A 22,340-nucleotide genomic window follows, 5' to 3' on the forward strand; every position below is an offset into this window, starting at 1 on the left:
TTTAAGTATCACTCCCTCTACTAAATGTCAACTGAATTCCATGGTCACAAGGAAACTATTGCATGGTTATAAATAATATAAAACTAATGAAAGGCTCTTTTTATTAAGATGCTGTTAACTTTTGAAATCAAATTATGGATGCTTGAGGATTTTGCCTTGCTGAAATGCTAATTCTGATGGGTCTCTGAGTGAACTTAGTTAGATGTTATGTTATGAATTGCAGTATAAGGATTTAAATAGGTTTCACTTATGTTCATGTTGTTTTCTTAGATTTAGGTATTTCATAAAGAACTTTTCAGCTAAGTCCTGTGATAAATTTTATTATTGCATATTGGCTCAATTGCATAAACAGTATTTAAAATCTAAGTATTATTAAGGGTTGAATAAAATAATGAATTCTGGTACTCTTTTTCAAAACAAGGATAGTTTTTTTTTTTTTTTTACTTTTTATCTTCATATTCCTTTAGATATATATTGCTGTTGCCTTTTTGTAAATGTTCTATAATTCCATTAACATTTTGTTGATCTGTAAATTCCTATAAAGCTTGAAGTTTTAAAAGGTGTAATTTCATATCCAGTATTAATAGTGCTTAAACAAACACAACAAAGGAAATAAAACCCCTAAAATTTAATGCCTCACAAAGGAAAACTGTGTTAAAATGTTTTCCTCTTATGAGTTAGCATATGTATGGGAAGTGCACTTTAAATGAAAATGTATGGGCTCTAGAAGAGTAGATAACTGTTTCACACTGAGCTGAAAGTTCAAAGAAATATCCATCACTGAATAATTTGCCAGAATAGTAAACTAAATCAAGGGGGCAAGGAAAGAGAAAAGAGGAAATACAGCAAAAGCAGGAGGTGAGTTAATAAAGAGGTATTGCTCGTGAACTAACTTCATACAAAAAATTATAGGGAAACAGCAGACAGGGCAACAGAGAGAAAATTGCATCAGGCTTCAGTGTTTATGTTTTTGATGGAAATGTACAAATCATTTCCATCCCTTGTGGTGCTGTCATGCTCCATCACTTTAGTCCATTTTCACCTTGCAGAGAAATTCTGAATGGGACTCCCTTCTCTGGCAGCTAATTAATCTCTCACAAGCCTGCTCTTGCAGCCTGTCTGCCTGGAACGCCCCACACCTTAAACCAGTGACTCATGAGCGGATTTCTTTCCCCCTTGAGCGGTCCTTTCTTCCTTTAAGCGATGTGAAGACCCAGCTTTTCCTTTTCATCTGGGAAACTATGTGAGCTCTATCACTGAAGAATTCCTCCCTCTATCCCCCCACCATCAATGAATATATTCTCAAATAACTGAATTGAGTTTTAATGAACAACAAAGCCTAAATATAAACTGTGAATGTGCACAGTATTTTACCAGTAATACATATATGCATGGACACACATTACTAGAACAATACATTTTCCATGTATATGTGTGTTTGTTAGATCTTCACTATAATGAAACACATATAATCACATTTGTAATACTGTTGCATCTGCCTTTAAAAATACTACCAAACTTTGCAAAAGGAGACTTTTTAATGTAATGACAAATTATATATATTAAAAAAAAACTTAAAAGTTAAAAAGTTAAAAGCATTAATCCTATAAAGTTGAAATACTTCAATTAAAAATAATATATTCAGATGTTTTCTATTTAATAAATACAGTCTTCTAAAAAGTTACAACTAATGAACTACTTATAAGTAGTAATGCTTAATTTTGCACAGATAGAACTTTATTTCAATAGCAATGTATAGAACATTAAAAATATTAATCACACTTTTATTCCTTGTTTTTCCCATTTCCAGATCATCTTTCTTTTTTATGAAATCATCTGTGTTGATTTTATTTCCTTTCACTTTTGTATTTAATCTTTTATGAGTTTTTATTTATTTTTTGTTTTTTTTCTTTTTATTCCCTTTTAATTAAACATAAAAGGACTCTTAGCAGCTATGTAAACACATGCCTTTAGAAATGAGATGTATATGTTAATGGTACAGTTATTTTAACTATTGAAGATTCTCTGTCCATCTATGAAGATGTGTATGTACTCTATCCATTGGGAGACATACTTGATAAGAGAATAGGATCACTATAAATATTCAATTATTCACAGAAATATATATTCTAAAATATTTACAATGTACTAAATATCAAGAAAGTGAAGGTATAAGGAAAAAGTATTCTGGTAAGCCATATTTGTTTTTAGTTGTGTGGTTGAGATAAAATGTGCATCCGGTGAAATGAAAAGTTATTAAGTATTCTGTTAGTTCTGATGAGTTTTCTCAAGTGTATATACCTTTGAATATAATGAAGATATAGACTATTTCTATGACCACAGAAATTTTCCCTAACTTGAATGGGGGGGGAGTGCGGAAAAGAACCTACTCCCTATAGCAAACACTTCTGGTTTCTACGACTATACATTATCTGTTTTTGAACTTCATATGAATGGAATTGTATAATGTGTACACTTATTTGTCTGGATTCTTCCATTCAGCATTTTAGAAATTAAAGCATATTGTTTCAGTAATCAATAGCTTATTATGTTTCATCATAATCTAGTAAGTTAATACTGAACCACTTCGTCTAAAAGGTAAGGACCTTAAAACAATGTGATTCCATGTTTATCTTTATCCTTGTGATACTGCTCTCTTGCATTTTGTATCTGCATACTTAATACATACTCCAACATAATGATGCTGTCTTTCGTCAGTTTGTCTTTTAATAATTAGGGAAAAAAGGGTATTTTATATTTACCCACATATTTATCACTTCAAATGACTGCATTCTTTTCTCTATACAGGTATTTCCATCAGGTATCATTTCCATTCAGTCTGAATAACTTCTTTTCAGCATTTCTTGTTGGAAAGATTTGCTAGTGTTAAATTTTCTCAGCTTTCATTTATCTGAAAATTTTTAAAAATTTCTTTTCAGCGTAACAGTATTCATGTTTTTGTACCACACCCAGTGCTTCATGCAATACGTGCCCTCTCTAATTCATTTATCTGAAAATTTATTTCATTCTCATTATGGAAAGTATTTTTAACTGATTACTGAATTTTCAGCCCTTAAACATGTCCTGTTATATTCTGTCTCCTTTTTTTGTTGAGGAGAAAGTTGCTATGTGTCCCATCATTTCCTATTTGTTATGTTTCTATAAGCACTTAAACATTTTTGTTTTATACTTAGGTATTTTGTGTCTATGATATACTTAGGTATGTTGTGTCTGTTATTAATCATGCTTGGATTTTTCTGAGCTTCTTGGATCTATATATTGGTATTTTTCACCAAACTGGGTAATGCTGAAAACATTATTTCTTCATAAATGTGCTACCCCTCCTTTCTCTCTTTCCTACTCTTCACCTACCTGGAAACCCATTATTTATACATTAGACCATGTGATATTTCTCCACTGATGACTGATGTATGACCTATGTTTCTTAATATTTTTCTCTGCTTTTCCAATTAGATAATTTCTAGTGATCCATATTCAGGTCCACAAATCCTTTTTTCTGCAATATCTAATCTGCTATTTTGCTCACTCAATAATCTATTTCACATATTGTACTTACTAATTCATTCATGTGCTTCTTTTTTATAGTTTTTATTTATCTTTTGAGATTCTTTATTCACACACACATTATAACTATCTGTATTTTTTTTAATTCTTATACATATTTATTTCCTTCTGCCATTTATATTTAACAAGTAGCTAGCCCAATAAAATATAGGTCATAATAAAAAGAAACCAACATCAAACTTATGAAGAATTGCAAAAATGGAAGAATAAATTAATATAAACTAAATTCAACTAAAACACTTACAGTGCATAAGGAATTACCTAAACACAGTTACCAATAATTCATAGACAGCATTCTATATTTTCAAAGAAATTACAGAAATTCAATTTTTAAGTTTATTTTATATAATAAAACATCAAAAGTGCTAAAGCATTCCATTATCATTTTATAAGACAGTACATACATATGAAAAGTAAATTAAGAAATATCAGGAAATAAGTGAAATAGAAAACAAAAGCTTTTGATGGCTCACACACACACAAATAAAAATAAGCACAATTGATAGTTATAAAGAATAGGCATGAAAAATTAAAACTTTATATATAAGGATAGAAGTGTCATAGATAAAATGTTAAATGTAGAGACAGAACGGGAAAAAATAAAAATAAAACATAGTTGGAAATTAAACATAGTTGGTATTTCTAAAAAAAAATGGAATAAATGGAATAATTAAAGTCTAAGAATAATAGATGGAAATTTCTATCAAGTCATGCAATGATAAAATTTCTGAACTGCCGTGTTCGTGAAAGACCTATGAGAGTTATTGCACGTAGAAAGCAAATCATCCACAAGGGTAGTTGGACAGAGATGGGAGGAGAGATTAGGTAGTCCTCAGACTTTGCCTGTGGCATGAACAGGGGAGCATTTCTTTGCAAAAGTTTGAGAACTGATGATGTCAGATAGTATAGCCAGTCAAAATTGCTCATGAGGTGCTAAATGATCAAGAAAATGTAAAAAGTATGCATGCAGAGGATTCATTTAAATATATATTTAATAAAAACTGGGAGGATGGTGTGGGAGGCACTAAACAACTAGGAGATTGTAATTATTGATCAAATATGTGTTATGATTTTTGATGTAATATTAACAATACGATTTCGAAGAACTGGAAGGCGGGTAAAATAAAAGTGGGAGGAATTATACGTTTGTTCATTTCCTTTTTTAATTATACTTTTCTGTAAGTGAAAAAATAATTGAACATAATTTTAATATTTTTCTTAATGTTAGGATGTCTTAGAGAATGATATCTCATAATAATAAAATATTTACTTGACTGAGCAATGCCTTTAATTCTGCTTGTTTTGTGTTATGGTTAAATTCTATATAACTTAATGTAATAATTCACTTTTTTTTTTTTTCTTGAGAGAGAGAAAGAGTATGTGCACAAATGGGGGAAGGGGCAAAGAGAAAATCTTAAACAGGCATCACGCTCAGTGTGGAGCCTGATGCAGAGCTCATCTCACCACCCTGAGACCATGACCTGAGCCTAAATCAAAAGTCACACACTTTTGTGAGCTGCCCAGCTGCCTGGATAATTTACTCCTTTAACAAAATAATATATATTCTTATTTTTCTGTAAAATCCCTATCTCTCCGTGAGCTATGGAGAACAATTACTGTTCTGGAACAATTGCCCTAATAGTTAAAGATGATTTTTTTTTTTTAAGATTTTATTTATTTGGCAGAGAGAGAGAAATCACAAGTAGGCAGAGAAGCAAGCAGAGAGAGAGGGGAGGAAGCAGGCTCCCTGCAGAGCAGAGAGCCCGATGCGGGGCTCGATCCCAGGACCCTGGGATCATGACCTGAGCCGAAGGCAGAGGCTTTAACTCACTGAACCACCCAGGTGCCCCAAAGATGATTATTTCAATAAAATGGGCTTTGGAGTATAAACCTTTAAAGAAATGTGTTGTACTTGTATTTGGGGAATCATTAGAAAATAGCAGGTAAATTTTCTATAAATGAAATTGGATTTCATTATTTTCTTTTCTTAGCATATTTCTTTATTAGATGGGGAAAATTTTTATGTAGTCATTTCGTGAGGAGTAAATGACACAGTATAAAAATGGCTTTACCAAATGACTTTAAATTAAAGTTGACTTAAATTTAGTCAGTTTTATGCTACTAATGCTATAAAGTGCTTAAGATACAAGGTGACTATAGAATTTTCCTTTAAGATGTGGTTCTTGTACATATTTGCCATTTATAAAACTACCTTGTGCCTCAGATACATAAGTTATCTTCATTAGCACTGTGTAGACAGCGTAGGAAACATTGAGGTGCTAACTCCTGAAATGTGAACTCTTCATTTCTTTTTATACAGTGAAAGATGCAGATACACTTTGTATGGACATACAGATTCTGTGAACAGCATTGAGTTTTTTCCTTGCTCCAACACTCTTCTCACTGGTTCTGCAGATAAGTCCCTGTCTGTATGGGATGCAAGAACAGTAAGTAAATTATTAGCCATTTTTCTAGGTTTTGATAAGTCTAATCACTCTTGGTCATTCTTTAGGTATGAGGTACAACTTATAAAGTGATCGTGCAAGAATGGTAGTAAGTTCCTATTTATAAGATCTTAATGTATTCCTGCCTCCTAACTGTAAGGCTTATAAAAATAATGCAACGACTTCATTAAACTTTAATTCAACAATTACTTACTGAGAGAGAATTTCTGCAGGTGCAGAGAATATGAAAGGGGAACACATATTGCTTTCCCTTAAGGATCTTGTAGCAAAGCGAAATAAGATTATCTTAATGCAGTGAGATATGTTTTTAAATGGAAGAACATATAAGACACAGGAGGAAAGCAAGAACTGTTATTTGCCTAAAAGAGTATGGATGGTTTCCGAGAGAAGTTTGTGCTTGAGCTGGGATGTGGACGATAAGTAGGACGTACCAGGTGTTTTTGAGAAGGGTGGATTCTGGGAATGGCTAGTCAAAGCAATAGAAATATGAGGCTACCATAGCATGTTCTAGGAATAACGGTATGTATGAATAGAGCTTACAGAAGAAGAAAGAAATGGCAGAGAAGAATATACAGATAGACAAGGACAAGATCATGAAATATCTGACTCAAGTTTTACAGTGTTTCAGAGGGAAACTTAGAATGTGAAGGAAGCAGCGTAGCATAATCGAATTTGCCTTTAAGTAAGACTAATATAATACGGTAGTTGAGTAAACAAGTTAGTTTTATTGAGGAAGCTGGTGCAACAGGCTATGAATGGATAGGAATTTGAACTGGGAGACTTGCAAAAACGGGGGGGAATAGATTAAAGTCAGGAGGTTTAACTCTTGGAATTTTTTTTAAGTATTTTATTTACTTATTTGAGAGAGAGAGAACACACGCTGTGGGGAGGGGCAGAGGAAGAGGGAAAAGCAGACTCTGCACTGAGCAGGGAGCAAGACACAGGGCTCAATCCCAGGAGCCTGAGATCATAACCTGAGCCAGAGGCAGATGCTTAACTGACTAAGCCACCCAGATGCCCCAACTCTCAGAATTTGAAGAGTGATTGGAGGTAGAGATTATGAAAGGAGAAAGTGTGTAAGGTGACAAGCTTTGTCAGTTTGTCCAGGACTGAAGAATCTCTTGGGTCATGAGACTTTCAGTGGTAAAACCAGACAGTCCTAACTCACTGTTGCTTCAACAGAGAAATAGATGTAAAGAAATGATGGGTATTAAAGAGGGCATGTGCTGTGATAAGCACTGCGTGTTATATGCAACTAATGAATTATTGAACAGTACATCAAAAAAAAAAAACTAATGATGTACTATATGTTGGCTAACTGAACATAATAAAAAAATTTTTTTAAATGGAGACAGGAGGGGGGCACCTGGGTGGCTCAGTGGGTTAAAGCCTCTGCCTTCAGCTCAGGTCATGATCGCAGGGTCCTGGGATCGAGCCCCACATCGGGCTCTCTGCTCAGCAGGAGCCTCTTTCCTTCCTCTCTCTCTGCCTGCCTCTCCGTCTACTCGTGATCTCTCTCTGTCAAATGAATAAATAAAATCTTTAAAAAAAAAAAAACTCATTCATGAGTTTTTTCTTAAAAGGAGACAGGAGGTGGAAACTCATTTTCAAACACTTTGGATGTGAAGATGAAGAGAAGAAAAGGCTATAGCTCTAGGGTCAAAATAAAAACAAAGGGTCCTTCTTTGTTCAGATAGGAAACAGCAGGCTTATTTGTGTAGGGAAAGAGCAAGGGAGGAGAAAGGGATTAAAGGTGGAGGAAAGAGAAGATGTATCACAGAGGCTGATTGAGCAGAGATTTTAGTAATTTGAGAAATGCCAAGATATGCAAAACAAGGTCTCCATATCCTTTCTTAGCAACATTTGATGAGGATAACAAAGAAAAAAGGACTCCAGGAGACTATACCAAAAAAAAAAAAAAAAAGAAAAGAAAAGAAATATGCATAGTTTCTGATTTCTGGGTCAGTAAAGAAATACAACTTATAATTTCTCCCATTTATCTTCGCATACAAGACACAGGACTAACCTCAATAAAGGAATATGATGATGAACATACAAATGGTGGGACTAGCAATCCATTTCAATATGGGAGGCCCAGTTTAGTGTTTTGAGACAGATTAATTTGGGATGAATAGAGAACAAGAAGTCCTCAGGTTCACATATTACAGAAAAAGACTACAAATGTCTTAGGCACCAACTTTACATGTTGCAGAAATTCAGACTTCTGATGAAGCAGAAGTCAAAAGGCACTAGGGGAAAAGTGTGTCAGGCATGACTTAATAAAATCAGAATGACTTTTGTTGAGTAGATAGGTCCATCAGCCTCCTCCTTGCTTTAAAGAGGCTTAGATCCTGATGCAGCAGAGTTCATTCCTGCTAATGGAGCATCAATGGAAAAGAAAGATTTTCAAATGCATTTAGCCTAAATGCGTAGATGTGAAGTGCATATAAAAGCAATCGGTAAAGGAAAACCCACAGAGAAAATATTAATTTAGCAGTGACCTAAATTTTATGTTCATTTTCTCTTGATTTCAGGGTCCCCCCCCCAAAAGCGCTATCACTGAATGTTCTCAGAAAACATGTCTCTTATTTATTTTCCCTCATATGAAAAACTGAAGCACTAATGCTTAGGAGTGAAATTGTTCTTGTTAAGAGAAGCTGCCTCTGCGTATCTGCCTTAAATGCACAGAGCTGTGTACTGATGGTAACCTTCCTACCTGATGTTGCAAGCTCTTTTTGTATTGTTCTTACTCCGCATGGTATCTCTGAGAGCAGAAAAAAAAAAAAAAAAAATTCACCACAGAACAGGGCCTTTAGTATACATTAGCATAGCACTGGATTATTTGTATGTTCATAGAAAGGTTGTGAATCTCCAAAGTATCTTGTAGTTCATGTAAATATAGTCACATGTATTAAGTTGGTTTAATGACAAATTAAAATTTATATTACTATGCATGCTGGTATGAAATTAATTAATACTAGGGGGCTTCTGGGTGACTCCGTCATTTAAGCATCCGACTCTTGATTTTGGCTCAGGTCATATTTCAGGGTTGAAATGAGATCGAGCCCCGCCTTGGAATTCATGCTCAGTGGGGAGTCCATTGGAGATTCTCTCCTTCTCCCTCTACTCTTACCCTTGCTCCTGTGCTCATGCACTCACTCTCTCTGTCATAAATAAATAAATCTTTTAAAAATAAAATAAATAAATAAATAAATAAATATAAGTTAATACTAGGAAAAGGACTCTAAAATAATTTGATGTGAATGAAATGTTGTGCATAAATGATAGTAAATGCATCATTGATTAGAAATAAAACCATTTAATGAGTGTATTTTCTGAAAACATTTTCAAAACAGATTGTAAAAAATATTTAAATTTGCATTATGTAATTTAGAGTTAGCATGTAAAGCAAAGGAAATTCACTTATTTTATTAATAATTAGACAATGAAGTTATGAACTAAAATATTAATATTAAATTCTACAATTAATAGACAACTTCAGAATTTTTTAAATTAAATTTAAGTTTTTTCAGTGTTCCAAAATTCAAGGTTTATGCACCACACCCAGTGCTCCATGCAATATGTGCCCTCCTTAATACCCACCACCAGGCTCACCCAAGCCCCCACCACCCTCCCCTCCAAAACCCTCAGTTTGTTTCTCAGAGTCTACAGTCTCCTCATGGTTTGTTTCCCCCTCCAATTTCCCCCAACAACTTTAGAATTAACATTTAGAATTAAATTATTTAGAAATAAACAAACTTTAGAATTAAACAACAAAGTCACAGCAACTTTAGAATTAAACAAAATTGTTTTACTAAATTTCCATTAGGCAGTCCTAGTAATTTTGTTTCATATCCACCTCATTTATTTATTTAAAACATAAAATAAAGAAAACCTCGAAAAAACTAGATTTAAATTATATATATATATGTATAAATATATATATATTTATATATATATATTTTATGTTGTGGATATCATATGAAATTATTCACTGTCTGAACCATCCCAATGGTTCATGAAAGAGTTAAAAGGGAAATTTATGTTTGTAGTTGAATATTAAGGGCTATTTAAAGAGAAAAGGAGAATAGCTATAGTTTCTACTGAGAGTAAAAACTATATGACGTTATTGATATGGATGGCATGTTTGGTCTTGTAACATGAACTGTATCTGTAGTATGCCAGTATTCTTCTTCTTTATAACTTTTAGATTATGTTAATTCCTTGGTAAGTGATAAACTGTCTGGTTACACTGAAAGTCTGAACTAAAAAGGAGATGAATGGCTTCCCTCTCTTAGCAAAGCAAGGACAGCCCATTGTGTCACATCAATGTGATCAATTACTACTGAGACATCCTCTAAAATATTTTTTGATGAAACATGAAAATGACCAGTGGATTATATTCCTATAAATTAATTTTAAACCTCTTTCTCCCATTTCCAAACATATACTAGTCTTAAATCATTAACCTAATCTAACAGCCTATTGTCAAAGATAATGAATGTAGAGACCTCTAAGTCAGTCTCTAAGTCAACTGGACAGTTCAGCTCTGAGTTCTGTGGGAGATGAGGAGAGGGATATAAATCTCTATAATTACCAAATGGAGGCTATTAAATAGCTTGCAGTTTGAAAACTCATGAACTTATTCTCTTTTAAGGAATTACATGCAGAAAGAGTATTTTTCCCCTCAAAGTTATGAAACAGTGAAATTATTTTACTAAAATTGAAAAATACGATTGTTACATTGCCAGAAAATGATGTATAATATAGGACATTTGATGAATACTTACAACAACCTCTCAGAAAGGGACATGAAAAAATTCCCAACATACATCAGTGATTTGGAAGCCCATTTAAAATAAATGCAATGAGATTTTTAATCATTCACAAGTCCAATGAAAATATTAAGCTTTAAAATTTTTTTTTTAAAGAATGCATTCACTGTATAGTAAAACATAGAATGGGATAAATAATACGTCTCTGAGTTGTTCAGAGCTGGACTGGCAACAGTCAGAGCTGCTGACATTTTGTCTCTTTTGAAGAATTGGACACAGAGAGTTCATGGCTAGGACTGCCTTTGGTGGCTGTGCCTTGTGCCCTAGACTAACCACAGGCTTTTATCTAGCATACAATGTTGTCTTGACTTAGCTTTAGCCAGAATATCCAGTAACTGATCACTGTGAATTCCTGTAAAGTGGAAAAACCAAGAACTCACCAAAAAGTTATACTGTTAGGTCCTGTCTGGTGCCTGGCCCTGTGCGAACTCCATAGTTCAACCTACACCCTGCATACACCTCTTGGTTTCCCTTGATGGGATCTCATGAACTCTCAGAGGAGCCTATCATTTTTCGGAAGCTAAAACTGTGGAAGTAAATGCAGAGCTTGCACCTTCTCGCTCTAGGTTTTATTCCTCAGGCACATTCAATTTAGCAATCTGTATTGAAGATCTTTTTGCCACACAACATCTTAGGTTCAGGATTGTTGACTGTGACAGAGTCCCTGCCATCAGGAAACACATAGTCTATTAATTACTATGCAGTGGTAATAAAGATAAAAAGATGTATATACATAAAGACAAGTTATTTTAAAATACTGTAGTAATTGCTATATATAACTATGACTTTGGCTTTTTGTATCAAAGCTCACTATTCCAAGAGGTGATTTGGTGACTCACACTGATTGGATACCTCCTATGTGCCATCACTGCACCTATACCATCTATGTAATGCTTACTGGAATTACCATTTTTGTCTATATTAAACATTGAAAACAAAGGCTTAGAAGGGTAAAACATATTGCCCAAGATCAGCCAACTGGCCAGTGGCAGTATCAGGAAGTAGGCTGGTTCTCCAACCTCAACTCTCTATTGTATTTTTGATGGGTCTCACTGAAAATTAGAATAGTGTTAAAATGACATTTCAGTGAGAAAAGATGATTTCCTCTGCCTGTATTTCCCAAAATATTGGCTTACCACAGTAATTCCGTAATTCACAAGTCACATCTATTGCTTGGACTTAGCAACCATCAGAGCTGCAAATGATGTCTCACAGATACAAAACTCCAAGGGAAAAAGTGCATTATGGTCTGTAGCTATCAATTTGGATACTGGATTTCCAAATTCATCCACCAATTATGCAAAGACATTTTTGTTAAAGTTTTCCTAGGCATTTTTCTCATCCTGAGGTTGATTCATTGGTCTTATAAACTAATCAGAAGTTGTCAAATACAAACAATGTGGTACCAACAGCTATGTCTGAGAAAATAAATGTACTTAATTGTGTTTCTATAGAATCCTAGGTTTCTGTCCTAAATTATCTCTTTGGTTATATCAAATAGTATAGGACAGTAGTAGCAAACACATTCTGAGGATTTGAACCCAAATTCTGCTCCTTATTAGCTTTTGCCATAATTGTATAAAATCTTTGTGCCTCAATTTCCTCATTTGTGAAATGTGGAGGATAGTAGTACCTATCACATTAAAGTGTGATGGGGATTAAATGAGGAATCATATAAAATATTTAGAAGTTTGACTGACATAAGAACTTAATATATTTCAGAGATTCTTATAATAGCTGATAAATATCATGTTATAGTTGTTTGCTTACTCATATTTGTCTGTCATGTAACTCTGAGCTTTCTTCTCTACTTTCACAATTTTGGGCATAATAGGTGCTCAGTAGATGTTGGAAGGAAGGGAAGGAAGGGGGAAAAACCATTAATCAGATGTTTTTCTTTTTAGGCCAAAAAAACATTTTACCTGAAAAATCAACTGTTTTCTAAACATAAAAAATAAAAAATAAGTATTTTAATACACAATGAAACAATCATATATTAATTAAGTTAATTTAGTACAATATTATTTCAAAAGATTGTGATTTAACTCATAAAATGCTGTATTTCTTTTTCTCTGTACAGCACATAGAATCTGACATTGCCGCATATATATCACAAATATACCATTCGTTTTCTCTTATTTTTTTTTAAGATTTTATTTATTTATTTGACAGAGATCACAAGTAGGCAGACACATAGGCAGAGAGAGAGAGGAGGAAGCAGGCTCCCCGCTGAGCAGAGAGTCCGATGCAGGGCTCGATCCAAGGACCCTGGGATCATGACCTGAGCCGAAGGGAAAGGCTTTAACCCCCTGAGCCACCCAGGCGCCCCATCTTATCTTTTTTTTAATTAACAAAAATAGCATTGCAGTGGCCATCAGTGGAAAAACCAGACTTTTGTTTGTGGGTGCCAGGTTTTGAAAAGAATGTCATATTTCAATGGAAACAATGATTTATCACTATGTGTTTCTAATGGAAACAAAGTAGTTTTATGCAATTATTTCAGTTCTGTAAGAGTTAGAAATAACTCCTGCATACTTCATGTAGTTCATTTTAATTTAATTCAATAAAGATGTATAAAGTTGTGGTGTAAGTGGGCATAACAGTAAGTAAAATCTCCAATTGTTTAGGAAAAAAATATTTTCAATAACACTTCACTCTTGTCATAGCTAAGACACCCTTTGCATTGTCTTTTCTATTGAATTGTCTGGATTAGATTGCATTCTACAATTGGAGGGACCAATACAAAAGAAAAATACCAGGTATCATAAATTTGTCCTTTGAATAAAAATAACAGGAGCTAAATCTCAAAAACTTTTCCCCATATGCTTACTCAATTTTTAAGTCATTGCTGAAATGGGTCATTTGTATCACTTTAAAAGTATATTATTAGCATAGATATTATCATCTAGGAAGGTATGAAATTTAGATATAGATAGGTCATTTCCTCTTGTATTCCTTAGTAATAGCTGTCATAAAAATAACTAGTGTATATTCTGTCAGGTAGTTTAGATACATGACTTGAACATTACAAACAATATTGCATGTTAGAGAATATGTTCACCACGTTATAGAAGAAGACAATGATGTTCAGAGGTGTTAAACAAAGTTTTTCAAAGGTCCACAGCTAAATGGTGGTCTTAAGATTGCAATCCTGGGGGCGCCTGGGTGGTGCAGCTTGTTAAGGGTCAGACCTGTGGTTTTGGCTCTGGTCATGAATTCACTATCATGAGGTAGAGCCTGGCAATAGGCTCCACATTCAGCACAGTTGTCTTGAGATTCTCTCTCCCTCTATATCTACCCCTCCTGATTGCGCTCTCTCTTCCTCTCTCTCTCTCAAACAAATAAATCTTAAAAAAAAAAAAAAAAAAAAAAAAGTTTGCAACCCTGTTCCTTCTGACATGAAAGGTCATGTCCCTTTGCTGCTACTTGTTATCTCTATGTTATTTGATGACATTAATTAAACCTGATCATTAAAAGGCATTTGTAAATATCTGTCTATGACACTGAGTTGGGTAGTGTCCCAAATAAAATGAAAACCCTCTAAATCTAATTTAGCTTCATTACCTTGTCTCTTTTATCATAATGTACATTCTTAGGGAAGAGTAAGGGTAAATGCAAGGTAAAGCATAATTAGTTATCCTTGTGTATCCTTGTAGAAATCCTACAATGCATGCCAAAGTTAAAAGGAGATTTTTTACATTCCTCTTTTGAACAACTTAAATGACTGTTTCTTACTTTTATTCAGATTGCCGGTGAAATTATAATGGATAGATGACTGTTGGAAAGTTAAAGCCAAAGGAGAGGCACAGATAATCATCTTTTTTAGATGTAATAGAACCTAGGTGTGGTCTCGTGGAAAAAAATTTTTTGATGTATTTGAATTGAATAAGAGATGGGGTTATCCTGTAAGACTATTGAGGGCACCTTAGTTATAGACTGTGTTTGACCAGAAGGAAATCCCAGTGGATTGCTTCTATCCTTTCTGCCTTGAGTACACTGTAGAGAAATATAGAATCCTAAATCAGATAGACTGGAGTTTTAATCCAGGTTCTGTCACTTTCTAGTTGTATGTAATAAAACATGATGTTTAATACCTATGAAGTTTAGCATTTTCTTTTTAAATAGAACTAATAATCAAATCACAGTGTTAACACTAGGAATATGTATTTTTTTTAAAGATTTTATTTATTTATTTGAGAGAGAGAGAGAGAGAGCATGAGAGTAGAGAGGTCAGCAGGAGAAGCAGACTCCCCGCTGAGCAAGGAGCCCGATGTGGGACTCGATCCTGGGACTCCAGGATCACGACCTGAGCTGAAGGCAGTTGCTTAACCAACTGAGCCACCCAGGTGCCCAGGAATATGTATTTTGAAGTAAAAAATGAAGTCATTTTTCCCTTGATTTGTAGCTGAGAATGTTACTAGCAAGTCTTCTCATGATTTGTAGTTCTGTCTCTTTGGTTGATGAGTTAAATGGTGCTTAATGAAATTGAACAAGTCCATTGCAGATTGCTTTACCCAGTGTTTTGTCTGTTGATGTCACTTTCAGTAACGCAGTGACTGTAATTCATTGCATCAATTTGTAATTCCACCATCCCTATGATGTTTATTTGACCTATCTTGCTTGCAGTCCCCTAATTTCAGTTTAACATATAGAAATTACTTAGGAATAAGCTTGTCACTTGTTATTTATTCTTTTATACATTCAACCCATTAGAGCTTCAGTAATGATGACTTGGCTGTGTTTCAAGATAGTCTTAACTTTGAATTCATTGTAGCACTACATGTTAATTATCATTTTTAGGTACCATTGATGAAACTAGAAATTAAATGCAGCATTTTTTGGCAAGAGTTTCTGGCATCCTACTGTGGTTGTGATCAGTGTAAGGTAAAACTACACCTCTTGTTATGTAGATCTACAGAACCAGAAAATTAACAGTTAATTAAAATGTATTTCTAATGGATAATCATGAACACTCCATATAATCATTTATTTGACCATTAATTATACTCAAGCCTTTCATTCAATGAAGAAAATACTAGAAAAAAAAAGACAACTCACCTTGTATGCCCCTCCCTCCTTCTGCATCACATACAGAGCATACCTGGATTCTTAGTACACTTATATAAATTCAGATACTTCAGTTTGTGGCATTTATATCTTCTATACTTAAAAGCAAAACCATTTCAAATTTAGTCATACAATAAAATTAAACTATAAGATTCTGTAAAAGATATAATATAATGGGCATTTGTTGTTTATTTGACTGCCTAGCAGCCAAGAAATATTCTCCTCTGGGGAAAAACTAGCAATATATGGAATTTATCATGAGGCAGGACTGAAATGTCTAATTTTGTTTGTTTGTGTTTGTTGTTGTTCTTTTTTGTTCATTTGTTTTTGTGGTTTCTGGGAAGTTAGCAGATGGGCATGCCCATCTAGAACTTTGAATTTGGATAATGCGGTGACAGAGGACCATGTAGGAAATTGTTTGTGATTGAAATATTACTGAGAGTCCATACTTAGAGGCAGTGTCTTAGCCAGATGTTCTCAGGAATTTGAAAGTGTTTACTGTAACTTAGTTTCCTTTAGTTCTCTCTCTCTCTTTTTTTATAACAAACTATTTTTTTTCTCTTTTTGGGGAAGTAAGGGGGTAGTAGTTAGCAAAATAAATTTCTGTTGCTTATATTCATGAATCCTAAAGGATACACACCTAAAACCCAAATAATATCAAATGGTTAAAGATGTATTAGATGTTGAATGAGTGTAATAGGGAAGCATAAATCAACAATAAAAAGGAACCTATGAACTACATACTTATAAAGGCCTATAAACCAAAGAAAAACATTTAATACTTAAACATGCATATAGGTGTATGCTCCTCCTAATTTACTTAAGGGTCAAAGAATAACAGCATCTTAAAATTACAATAAGGAGTTTACTTTATGATAAAATATATGAGCAACAACCAAAAAAATACTTAGGAGAAAGTCAGAGTATTAAATGATTTTATTACTGTTTCAGAAAGCCTAAAAATAGTCACTTTACAATAATAGGAATAATACAATGAAATTAACCAAAATACCAGTTAAAAATAATAAAGACTAAAGAATAATTTAATAGGGGATGAAAAAACAGAATTTGTTGATCTAAAACCTGCTTCTTTGGAAAGTCATTAACAAACCATACTAAGACCTGTTTTGCCTTTGCCTCACTATTATTTATCATTTTACTATTTCAGTAATGTAGAAAAAATCTAGAGAGAGAAAGATTAAAAGATAATTATTTCCAATGACCAGTTTAGAAAATCCTGAGGAACCAAGAACCAACTCAGAGTTTTAGAACTATTAAAATGTCATAAAGGTAACCCAACACAATTAAATAAAAAAGTCAGTAGGTGTCCTTTCTGCTGGCAATACAAAAACAAAAGTTAAAAATGCAAATTCACCACATAAACAAAAAATATACTCCATAAACAAAAATTTTGTGTAATATATAAGAATAAAACTTCATAATAATGAGAAGTAAATAAATGTTGACATACATGTAAGGACGTGCCAAGTTCTTTGTTCAAAAGAGACAAATATACCACTTAACTTCTTTATAAACTAATATATAGGTTTAATGAAATTCTAAGGAAGATTCTGATAACATTTTTGCTTTGGATGCTTTTGGAAATTGACAAAGTGATTCTAACCTTTATATCTGGAGGAGCAATTGATAAAACAGAAAACAACAACAAAGATTGATAAGAAAAACTAGCTTATTAGGTATTAAACTAAAATTAAAAATTACTATGAAATATAAAACTGAAGAAAGATTGACAACTCAATCAAAGAAAGAGAAAATAGAGCTATGAAACAGATCCTAACTATGTAGTATATAACATAAATGCTTGATTCCAAAAGGGAAATCTCTTTGAGTCTTGTTAAAGGAATCAGCTTCCTTCTCATTTTTTTCCTTTCAGCCTTTCCCCATTTTGGTCTGTTGTTGCTGATTTCCAAATCCCTATCTATCTAAAGGCTGGATATCTTTGGACTTTGGGTATCTCGTTAAAGTTCCATCTGCTTCAAGGAGAGGTCATGCCACTGTTCAATCAGTTCTTTTTTTATTTTAAATTTAATTTAATTTAATTTTTATTCTTTTGTTCAGTTAGCCAACATATAGTACATCATTAGTTTTTGATGCAGTGTTCAATGATTCATTAGGTGTTTATAGCATCCAGTGCTCATCACCACACATCCCCTCCCTAATCCCCATCACCCAGTTCTTGCTTTTTAATCATTTTTCTTTGTAGGCGCCCGGCTAGCTCAGTCGATAGAGCATGAGACTCTTAACCATTTTTCTTTGTTACACAAAGTAAAATATTTTTTACACAAGTAAAATATTGCTCAATGTAGAAAATGTGGACTTTTAAAAATACTAAAAACAACCCTAAAGATAACTAATGATAAAATTTTACTATTAAAACCTTTCAGATTTTTAAATTCTTCAGATATTGCTTAAATTAATTCCTGTAGTCATCATAGTAGCATTGTGCCATACTTAATAATACATAAGTTAACTAGTCTTCACTCGGTAATATATCTTGAATATTTTAAATATAAATACGTATGTATTCTCATTCTCATGGATGCATTATAATTAATTAAATAGATTCATCACTGTTTGCTTGGACATTCTCTTACTAAAAGATGATTGATTGTTTCTTAAGTATTTTTTACTCTGAACAAAACGTCAGAAAACATCCTTACAGGTGCCTTTTTTCAGAGTCATCATCTCATCTCCTTGATATATATTTATAGGTGTTGTAATCTACATTTTAAGAAAGGATTTAAATCATTTCAACAAAGACTCTATAAAAAGTCAACCATAACTACTTATGTATTCCCTCCAGCACTCCATGAGTGTGCCTACTTTTCCACACTCTTGTCACTTTGATATTACAAATTAGGCTAAAATTCTCTTGTCAATGTTTTAATACATAAATCTTAGGACCATTGAAATGTCTTATATATTTATTAAACATGTTTGATATGCAGGCTACCACTGACATTTATTTCTACATATTCTGGAATTGATGTTTAAATTATCTGACATAGAATTTTGGACAATTTTTAAAAATTTAGTTTGGTTAACTGGATTCTTTGTTTTAAATGCAAAGTAGTCAATATTTTGGCTAAATTTCAGTTATTTAAATTTTTCTTCCTTTGTCTTTGGAAATTAGTGCTTCTTGGAATTTATTATGATTCTCTTAATGGTACTATTAATGATTGAGTGTGTTCTTTAAGTTAACTAAGTATTATACATAGCATATGTAATCGTACATTATATTGAATATAATTATATATTTTATGTTATAAATATATGTATTATATTATATGTGTATATTTATTATTAAATATATATTAGTTGTATATATTATACATAATTAATTCTAATATCACCTTCAAGTTTCCTACTTTCCTCCCAGCTGTTTTCTGGGATTTGTAGCATCTGCCTATAGTTGGATGATGGTGTGAGATCAAGGCAACTAGCACACTATTGTACTTCAGTTCTCAGATTACACTGAGCCAGCCATGTCTTCCCATTATTTTCAGCAGTTATTATGTGGAGTTTATAGTACCTGACTGTTGGAAATGATGGTGAGTTAATGAGGAATATGGCATGCAATGCCAAGACAGAAATCATATATTTTACATCTTGTATTGGCTTATGGGATTTGACTCACATTTCTATCAAATGTCATAGTTTATAAAGACCATAGGACTACGGGTCAGTGGGCAAATGGTGAGAAATGCAAGAAATATCTTCTTTGCTTTTCAGTCACTCACTATACATCCTGATGTGCTAAAGCCTGAATAGGATTCTCAGCTTAGCAAATAAGCATTAGGTTGTCCATTAGTATTTTTTAAAGTGTTTGCATACTTTAGTCTCTTTCTGCATCTTTGTGGATACTACACATATCTTGATATCCAATTATAATTTCATATCAAGTGTCTCAAACCAAGATTTTAATTTAATGTGCATTTGACAAAGTTAGAATATATTAAAGGATATTCTTCAATAAGAATTCTCTATATCTCTGATGCAGTGAAACTGAAATTTCTTTTTCTGGTTTCCTGGATAATTTTATTATTTCTATATTTATGTGAAAAGGAATTTTGTTACTTAAAAAAAAGTCATGCACATAGATATAAACACCCAAAAATCTACATGTAATATGCTCAATAAACACATAAGTATTAAATGCCTATTATGCAGCAAGCTCTATTCTAAGTTCTATAGATGTAGTAATTAAATATAAAAATAAAACAGATAAAAATCTCTGCTGTGGGGAAGATTTTTAGAGGAAGGCAGATAAAAAAATAAATGAGAAGGAAAACTAATATGTTAGATGATGATACATGTTGTAGAGGGAAAAAATCAGGGAAATAAGAAATATTTGACTGGTGGGAAAAGGGTTATTGCAATAGCAATTAAGATACAATTTGAACAAAAACCTAAAGAAGATAGGGGGGGAGCTCTGTAGATATCTGTATTGAGGAAAAGTATTCCAGAGGAAAAAATGTAAGTACAAAAACCCTGGGGTGGGAGCATGTCCAGTGTGGCTTTGAGGAACAAGTTGGGAGTAGCTTGGGTGGGTGAGTAATGGGAACAGCAATTTTGAAAATATGAAATGAAGCCAGAGAATTGTTGGTGGGCAGGAAGTGGGGGCAAGTTACATAATCTTGTAAGTCATTTTGATGAGTTCAGTCTTTACTCAGGGTGAAATTGGAAGCTATTAGGGAGTTTTGAGCAAAAAAAGAAAAAAAAGGTTTTACCTTTTCTTAGTCTAAAGGTTATGGAGAGGAAAAAGCAGTGGTAGATGCAAAAACATCATGTGTGGCTATTGTACTCCACCTGTGCAAAAGATGGCAGCAGCTTGGACTAGACTGATAGCAGAAAGGACAATGTAGTTTAAAAAACAGAAAAAAACACATACATATGAACACACAATAAGGAAAAGAATGAGAATAGAAAATGAACAAGAGCTTGGAAAATGTGGAAATGCCCCACAAACAAGACTCACTCACACCTCATTCTAGCCTTTCCCTCCTAATCCAAACTCTTCAAAGAGGAAACAAATTAGTTACTCAAAAAGGAAAAATAAAAGAAAAACATAATATATTAATAACACATTTATTTTTATTTCTTATTTTAGAATTATAGATTGACCTTGCAAATAAGCTTGGTCAATTTGTATATTATTTTACATGTATTATATAAAGAAGTGCTGTGGTTATGAATTTGAAGTCTGAAATCAGTACTAAAAATACGAAGATTTCAATCAATGACTTATACTTTGCAAGTGAATTTGATTTTGCCAGTATTTTTGGCTCTGTGTTCAGAAGTGATGCATCTATACTGGGTCGGCTGGTAAAATAATGCTAGGAGATTGTAGCAGATGCCATTGATCCCATAACCTCATGGTTACCTGCAGCCTTACTGGCCCGCTCCCAGGGCCATTATCAACTTCCTATCTCAAGGGCTCCATCTTCATCTTTCTGAGGTTTCCTTCTCTAAGGGTTTTTCTTAGATGCCACAGTTTACTGGGCTCAAGTCCATATCTCTGGGAGACAAATGGAAATCAGTGGATAAATAGTTTAATATACCTGTCCCCCACAACTGTAGGACAATTGTGAAGCATATTTTATATGGTTCCTCATAGGGTCCTCAGTGGTACCTCAGGGTCCTAGTCCTAACTGCTCACAGTGTACCCATAACGTGCCCTTTACTGTTTTCTCCCTTCTTTGTTTCACTTTTCCCATTCCCTTGTGTGTGCCTTCTGAATTCACATCCCCAGTAAATGACCTTCAAAGTGTTTGTCTCAGGGTGTGCTGATGGGAAGACCCATACCAAGCCAAGTGGAAACCCCTGAATCAAGTTGCTCATGTCTGATAGAGCAAAAGGTCCAGGAATATTCCACAGAAATTAAGCAAGTGTGATTAATGGACTTTTTGGCTTTAATCTACCATTCTTAGCCCATATGTGCCTCATTTTGTCCAGCATCATAGCAACAGAATCTTCAAGAGTTAGCTCTTTATGTTCCCCTCCCAAATACACTGTTAGTGTTAGCATATATTTTACAAATGGTGAATCTGTTGCTACTTCCATAATTAATCATTTTTGTCAATAGTTACAAGTGAACACAGCCATGAAATACGGAATGAATAATAGGGAGCTGAAAATTTATGGGCATATTGAGGAGATATAACAATCACTTGTATCAGTAACAGAGAAGCAGGAATACAGCTGCTTGGAGCCTGGGCCAGTTTAGAGAAAAAAAGGAGACTTTGCCAGAGAATGATGTGTTTCTACCATCTAGAGCAAAGCTAGGGAGAATTTAAAGTGCCACAGTCATCTGGAAAGCACAACTAGATTCATAGTTTAATGAAGTTCAGGGATATTACATGTTGTA

General features: G+C 33.5%; 1 protein-coding gene across 2 annotated transcripts in view; it reads left to right on the forward strand.

Moving 5' to 3' along the window:
- The window catches only part of SPAG16 (sperm associated antigen 16), a 1,029,828-nt gene that overhangs the window by 630,751 nt on the left and 376,737 nt on the right, over positions 1-22,340 (forward strand). Inside the window, exons 13-14 of one of the 2 annotated variants that reach the window (XM_032354710.1) lie at positions 5,906-6,032; positions 13,552-13,632. In XM_032354710.1, the coding sequence (XP_032210601.1) occupies positions 5,906-6,032; positions 13,552-13,584 (160 nt within the window). In that variant the 3' untranslated portion in view covers positions 13,585-13,632. Of the gene's footprint in view, positions 1-5,905; positions 6,033-13,551; positions 13,633-22,340 lie in introns of those variants that run through there. The other variant, XM_032354709.1, reaches the window with a different exon arrangement.

Source organism: Mustela erminea, chromosome 8, assembly GCF_009829155.1.
Source record: "Mustela erminea isolate mMusErm1 chromosome 8, mMusErm1.Pri, whole genome shotgun sequence".
NCBI classification, from domain to species: Eukaryota; Metazoa; Chordata; class Mammalia; order Carnivora; family Mustelidae; genus Mustela; species Mustela erminea.